Source organism: Plasmodium falciparum (assembly GCF_000002765.6).
Source record: "Plasmodium falciparum 3D7 genome assembly, chromosome: 12".
Classification (NCBI taxonomy): domain Eukaryota; phylum Apicomplexa; class Aconoidasida; order Haemosporida; family Plasmodiidae; genus Plasmodium; species Plasmodium falciparum.
In genome coordinates this window covers 756946-765565 of record NC_037284.1, presented here as the reverse complement: position 1 = coordinate 765565, position 8620 = coordinate 756946, and the positions used below count along the sequence as shown (strand labels likewise).

The window sequence follows — 8620 nt, the reverse complement described above, 5'->3', positions numbered from 1 at the left end:
AATTTTTTTTTTGTTTGAATAATATGTTTCCTACAATTAATTATTATTATTAACATAATATATATTTTTTTATATATTTTATATTTAATTATATAACATTTAATATGAGATATTATATAAATATATGTCATTTTAATTTCCTAAACAATTACATATAATTTTATATTTGAGTTTAGTATTTAATATATATATTAATAAATATATTATTTATTAAAGAATAAAAGTCTTTAAAAAAAAAAAAATTAACATAATCAATAAGTAATGAAAAAATTGACACATAACAAAATATAATATATGTATAAACATAATACATATAAAAATATAATTATTTATAATAAAAAACATCATACATTCAACTAAATATTTTGTATATACTAAACTACCTATCAAGAATACCAAACACGTAATATATATTCTTTTAATAATTTTATATATTGGAGTTTTTTCTTCATTTTCTTTTTTCTTCCATAACGTAAAATTAAATAAATAATTACCATAACCAAAACTATTACTACAATTGCAATAATCGAAACAATTATTGCAGTAGTTAAAATACTAGTTATACTGGCTCCCTATGCCAATATACCTGTTTTAGCGTCAGAAAACGTTTACGTGACTTCTGCTTCTTCTACAGTATATTTTGCAGTAATTAATTTAGCACATTTAGTTGCACTTTGTACGTATGCACAAAATCCAGCATGTGGGCCGTCATCAAATTTGCCGCACATAATAGTATCCATGGATTTTAATACACCAGAAAATGTTACGTCATCAGTAAACCTTCCAGCAGTAATAATTTTTCCCACTTTAAATTTAGGTATGTTAACTGTACTACCTAATAACTTTGTTGCTATATTCGTTACTTTAACCAAACCCACATTTGTAGAAATTTTAACAAGAGTAGTGGCAGCATAATTTGTCCATGCATCATATCCTAAACCGCTAAACAGATCCCAAGCAGGTGCGAAATCACCTCCTAAACCATACCCACATTTCAAACATGTTTTTTCCACTTTTTCTGCTACGGATTTTTTTTTTTGCAAACGTAAGTAATCAACTGATCGGTGTGTATGTTTGTTTGTAATGACGAAAATGGTTGTGATATTTCTTTTTGTATTTTTTTTTTTTAAATTATTTTCTGTATATCATTAGTATATGTTTCTTTATATATTTGTTCTTTTTGATAATACTTTTTTCATATTCTTCTAACTGTTTCAATAATGTTTATATCACTTGGTCATGTTCATAATTAGGTGGATATATATCATATTCGAATAATGTTCTATGTGTTTTTATAGGTTTTGTATTTTGTGTATATATTGTATATTTGTTGTTCAATTATTTACAAAAAAAAAAAAAAAAAATTGTACTATATATATATGTGAGTATTGAACATATACATATACATACATATATATATATATATATATATATATATATATATAATTTAGAAATGGAAATAATATGAGCAGAATTATAATTCAAAAACATCTATTATAAGGAAAAAATTATTTGTCTTAATATTAAAACAAAATATAGATATATACATTTAAAATATATAGCATATATTAGATTTATTATATAGAACAATAAACAACAAATATATATATATATAAATTTTTATTTATTTATTAACTTTACAACACAATACTGTCATTTTAAAAAAAATTAAATGTTTTTTTTTGTTTTTTTTCTTTACTTTTTTATGTGTTATTTTTAAATTTAATAAGTTTATAATCATTTTACTATTTAAAATGGGAAAAAAAAAAAAAAAATACATACATATATATATATATATATATATATATAATAAAGAAAAATAATAATAATAATGTTTTATTCACATGTTCAAGAAATAAAATATATAATGAAGAAAATAAACATATACATATATATATATATATATATATATCCTTTTATATGTTAAAAATGGGTATTGTTGTTGAACATGTCATATTTGTCAAAAGAATTACTTGACATGAAATTATTTTGTGGAGGCATAATGGAAAGATTATTGTTTAATGAATAATTAAATTGATTATTCATAGCTGAATAATCATTAGGAGCTGATTTATTCATTTTTTTTTCTTTTTCCATATCTTCAATTTGTTTCTTCATATGTTCTATTTGATTTGTATAATCACTAATAATTTGAATAAAATATAACATGGCTTGATCTTTAAATCCACTAGTCCATACAATTTCTAATATATAATCTGGTTTTAAAAGATCATAACAAACTATTAGGCATGCACAGAAAGCTTCTTTATTTTTTGATTCAATAAAATAATTTATTAAGTCTTCAATATATACATTATTTTTTGAAACTCTTGCAATTTCGATAGCATCTTTATATTGTTTTTCTTTTTTGGATAAGTTGATAGCTTCTTTATATTTCTTATTCTTTTTGTATAACAATGCAGCTATTCTTCTCATTTCTGGAAGTTTATGATTTTCTAATTTATTCAATAAATTGGTTTGATTAAAATTATCATATTCATCTATAGAATTTCTTAAACTAATATAATCATCATTTTGTAAATATATTTCATTCAATGTTTCATTAACTGCTGTAATGTTTTGTGCTTGTATATCTTCTAAATATTTTTGTATCAAAGGTAAATTATTTGATTTTTTCAATGTTTGTACTAACCTATTATTATCAATTTTATTTTCTAAAATTTTTAATAAATTATATAAATTCAATGGATGCTCTTCTATATAAAAATCAATAACTTTATGTATAATATCACTATTAGTTACTTTATGTATAACTTGCATAAATGTATCAGCAGTATATGCTGTTGGTGAGTGCTTAATAATAGTATCTACAGCTAAATTATATTCATCATAAGATATATATAAATATACTGCTTCTTTTAATAAATATTCATTTTCACATACATCAATTAATTTTCTTGTATTCATTTTATTTGTATAATTTCTTATAAATTCCATTAATTTTTCTGGTTTATATTTTGCATATAGTATACCTAATTCGGTATATATACCAACATGTGCTCTTTCATTATTTAAACCGTTTTCTAATAGGTTCATTAATTCGTTGATATATTTTTTCTTTTCATATATTTTAATAATTTCATCTAAATGATCTGCATGCATAATTAATTGTAATCCAGCTGTATGTGCATATTTTAATTGTTTATATTTTACACATATAAAATTGACTTCTTTCCATGTTTTTAGACTTTTTGCCTTTTTAGCTGCTTCGATTGCTAATGCATATTCTTTTAATTTCAAATAGCATGCAGTTAATTTTTGATTATTTGGTATATTACTATATAATATTTTGGCTACTTCATATTCTTCTTCTTTATATAACCTATCACCAATTAATTGTAAATTAGCTGAATTCGTAGTATTAATAAATTTGTTCATTTCATTTGTTTTTTTTAATTTGGCATATGCATATAATAACTCGGAATCAACTAATACATCTTTCAATGAATTTTGTTCTCTTAAAGTATTCAAATATGTTATTAAATGTTCATAGAAATTATTTTCTTTACATTTTTCTATAACTTCTTTATATGCTTCTGGATTATTTGATTTCACAAAACTGTCAATAGAATCAATAATTTTATTTAATTTTAATTGTGCCTTACCTAAAATAAACCACACATCATTATTATTACATTTCTGTGCAAATTCAATAGCTCTATTTAAATCATCTTCATAATTACTTAAATCACAAGTAGATTCGGTGGAATCTATATCTTCATAATTATGTAAGGTATCACTAGAAAATTTATCTTCATTATTAAATTCTGGATGTAAATGAATATTATTATTGTTGCTATTACTTATATCATTATTGTTGTAATAGCTTCCATATTTCTCACGATAACTATTATTTTGTGTAAATTGTTTTAAATATTCATCATTTTCATTATCACTTTTGTTACCAAATATATTGTCTTTATTATTATTATTACTATAATATGGTACAGTTGAATCATGTGATGAAAATTCATGGAAGTTTTTATTTTTTTGATTTTTATTATATAATATTTTATCTAATAATACAGATATTGCTGATGTATAACAATTAAATTTTTTATATATTACAAATGCTTCTTCTCTTAATTTATATTCATATGCTACTGCTGCTATTTGTGGACCCGAGAAATTATCCAAACGATTTATATACTCCATAACTTTTTTTGAATCTGATTTGATAGCAGTTAAAATTAATAAATTTTGTAAATTTTTATTATCACTAAATTCACTATTATGTAAAACAATTTTTTCTAATAATTCTATTAATTCGCTACTTAGTTTTTTTTCAATAAATGCTTTTACCGTAACTGTAATTTCATCTGCATTATTTGATTCAATAAGTGTGGAACCAATAACTTGATCAATAACATTTTTTCGATATTTATTTGTTTCGTCTAAAACGACTTTCCATAATTCAATAGATTGTCTTGAAATTAAATATCTCGCTTGTAATTTGAAGAGACCATTTTTACTTGTTATATATATTAATTCTTCATCACATTCTCCATTTGATCTTTCATATGCTGTATATGCTAAATGTGGATCTAAATCTTCACAATATTTTCCTATCATTTTTTTATCATAGAAATTATTATTTTTTAAGAAATTTTCAGGATCCTTATTTAAATCTATATATATTTTGGCTAAAGCATTATGTAATTCGATATTTTCATAACCTTCATTTGCTCTACTTTCAAGCCAAGGTAACAATAATTTTAAACGATTTCTCTTTTCAGCTATTTCGATCAAATTACCAATATTTGATATATTCTTAATATTATTTAATAAATTTAAAAGGAAGTCTTCGGATGCATCTAAATCTAATAAGACTCCTATAACTTTATGTGCATTGTTTGGATTCACTTTTATAACATATACTTCAATATATTTTAATAAACTATTTTTATATAAATATTCAGCTAATTCTTCAATATAATTATGAATATCACATACATATATTAATGGTCTAGGATCTGATAATTTACAATCTTTTAAAAAGTTTTTAATTTGTTCCGGATTATATTTAGCATTTTTATCTTTACAAATTCGATCTAATTCTTGTATATTATTTATTTTAACACATGCTTCAATATATTTAAACATAATATAATGAACATCTTCTAATTTCAAATTAGCTGTTTCGTATGAATATTGTGGTGTAGAACATATATCTGATGTTAATAAAATAGATGCATCTTCATCATTCATATTATTATATGTCGATAAACTATTATTTGATAAATTATCATTATTATTTCCTTTGACAATTAAATTTGGTAAATCATTTAAAATATTACTAACAAAATAAAATATTCCTTCATAATTCTTATTTTCTTCAAATTTGTTAATAATTTTCTTTATACCTATTTTATCATAATATTGTACACAAATAGAAATAACAACTTCCATATTAATTTTACTTCCTTTCATAAAATCAAATAATAATTCTTCACATACAGAATCACTTAAAGTAGAAAAATAATTTTTAATCCATTCAATGGATATTTTCCCTTTACTTACATTATTCATATCAAAATGACCATCACCCATATTACTAGTAGTAGTAGTAGTAGTAGTAGTATTATTATTATTACCTCCTTTTTGGAAACAAGTCGATTTTGTTATAACCCTTTTAATATCATTTATGTTGGTATAATTTTCTAAAGCTCTTTGATATAATCCTTTCTCTTCACATAAATATGCTATTTTATTTTTATCATAATATGTAAAAATATCCATTTGAAATAAAGTTTCAGCTACTTGTACATTATTATATAAATTAAATTCAAATAATTTTGTTTGTAAATTTTTATGCTCTGCTTTATTTTCTTTTAAATAATCTAATAAAATTGATGTAGCTTCTTGTAATTTCTTCTTACTTAATAAATAATCAATTATTTTATTTATATCAAATGAAATATTATTTTCACACAAAAATTTTATATATTGAATAGCTACCTCATTAATATGACCCTTATTCAATTTATTAATACTATTATTTTGATCATTAGATATACTTGCTGCTCCGTCATTAAAAAAGTCCATAGTTTCATTTTTTGAGCCTGAATTAAAGTCACCCACAAATGCACTATCCTTATTATCAGCATTTCCTTGTGGGAATTCATAATTAACAATTGTAATAAATATGCCTACATAATCAAAATTAATTTGTTTAAAATTATTTATATAACTTAATACATTATTAAACATGTTTAAAAGACAATACGTTGACAAGATTTTATTATGTGAACTACATCTCAAATAAATATTTAATGCTAAACGTAAATCAAGTACTTTTACTAAATCTCCTAATTCTTCTGAACAGGTTAATTTATCATCTTTTATCCATTTTTCTAAATATTCTTTTTTTTTTTGTAAAACAACCGGTTTTACCAACTCGATAGATTCGTAGGTATTTAATTTGTCGTACTCTAACAAAACAGAAAAATAAAGAAGTAGTGGAGATAATTGTCCGGATGTATTTTTAAATGATTTAAAACTATTTAACACTTGTTGTGTTCTTAAAGGGGGTATAATACGAATATCTATATTTTTTCTGTTCATAATTAAGATAGATTCTGCAATATTATTAGAATGTTCTTCAAAAATCTTGGTATTTTTCATTAGGCAAATTATTTTGGATGCTTTTTTAAAATCCATGTCGTTTATACATTTTTTATAAGCAGATATATAATCACATCCTGGATATCCATATTTGACACATAGATTTTTTATAATTTTATCTTTAAATTCTAAATTTGATAATTTTAAATGATTTATAAGATGAAAATAATTTATTGTTATATAAAAAATTATTCCTTTTTTATTAACAGCATAAATACCTTCTCCATTTTTACTATCACAACAAATAAAAATATTATCTTCACTAATTTTTTCTTTTACAATTAAACTTAGTGTGCCTTCATCAAAAACATAAACATAACTACATTTGGTAACAATATATATAACACCTTGTAAGGTATTTAAACTTATATATATGGGGAAATCATTAAGATTTTCATTAATCAAATTAATTTCTTTAACAATTTTATATGGAATTGTTGTTTCTGTTTTGTTGGTATAAATATCCATTAAATGTAATCTAGATATGGTTGAATTTTTTTTTTTTTCGACAAAACAAAATAAGGGTTTCATATCTAAATTATCAAAAACGAATGAGCCAAAGCATCCTATAAAACCTTCAATAGTTTGATGCAATTTTTTTTCACAAGAATAAAGTTGCATATAACCATCAATACTTTTCCCTTGGTCTTGTGTAGATATACCACATAAAATACACCATTTCATATCTTTATCGGTAGAATAATATAAAATCTGTGAGTTATTGTCAATAAATATTTGTGCCTTTTCAAAAACTTTTGTTAAAGTATTAAAATAATTATTATTGTTATTATTATTATTGTTATTATTATTATTATTATTATTATCATTGTTATCTTTATTTTTTTTAGTATTGTGTATATCAATATTCCAGTGATATACATTTTTTTCACAAACAATAGCAATGGTATCATTATTAATCCACTTCCAATAATTCATATACTCATTTAAATTAAGAGAACATATTTTTTCTTTTGTTTCAATATTGAATACTTGTAAAAAAATAGTATTCATATTTTTTATGGTTCCTTTTAATGCTAATATTGGGTCATTTGGATGAATAATTACACTTTCTGCTTTCATATGCTTACGAGTACTATTCTTATTGTGTAAATTAATAACTACTACTTGTGTATTCTCATTTACATTTTCTTTTACACAAATATACTTGTCACCTTCCACTGAAACATTTCCTAGGCGAAAGGATTCATTTTGAATATCGTAATTTATTAGATTATCAGCAACACAAACAGATAAGGGATTATTCTGGCTCATTTTGATATATATGTATAAAGGTATAAATATATATATATATATATAAATGTGACACGTAAAAATATTTTAGTAATAAATAAATCAATACTTATGCATATATATATATATATATTTATATATATATGTAATATTCATATATTTATAATTTAATAATTAACATTATTGCTTTATATCAAAATGAAAACAATAATTAAAAATAAATATAAGTTTTTATACTATTCTTTTTATATTTAAACAATAACAAAAGGTAAAAAAAAAAAAAAAAAATAATAAAATAATAAAATAATAAAATATATTAAAAATAAAAATGTAATAATATATATATATAATTACATTTACAAAAAAGAACTAAATGAAAAAATATAATATTATAAATGTATATTTATTATTTATAATAAATTATAAAAAATCCTAAAAGAAATTAAAAAAAAAAAAAAAAAAAAAAAAAAAAAAAAAAATTATATTAATATATATTTTATTTATTATTATATGTTTTATATATTAACACTTTTTTATAATATATATATATAATATATACAATAATATTTTTTTTTATTATTATTTTACTGAATACTTGAAATTCAAAAGAAATATATATATATATTATTAATAAGTAAAATTATATGTTCATAATTGATATAAATATTATTTATATATATTATATATATATATAATATAATTATATATATATAATAATATATGT

General features: G+C 20.8%; 1 protein-coding gene and 1 pseudogene across 1 annotated transcript, besides 1 other annotated feature; both read right to left on the bottom strand.

Moving 5' to 3' along the window:
- Positions 1-414: 414 nt before the first annotated feature.
- Positions 415-1118, bottom strand: PF3D7_1219200 (annotated as a pseudogene).
- Positions 415-1118: a sequence feature (rifin, pseudogene).
- An 805-nt stretch (positions 1119-1923) lies between these two features.
- On the bottom strand, positions 1924-7917 carry PF3D7_1219100 (clathrin heavy chain, putative; the record flags this gene model as incomplete). The annotated part of the gene is made up of 1 exon (XM_001350558.1): positions 1924-7917. One exon carries the CDS (start codon positions 7915-7917, stop codon positions 1924-1926), a length of 5994 nt encoding a protein of 1997 aa, XP_001350594.1.
- Positions 7918-8620: the final 703 nt, after the last annotated feature.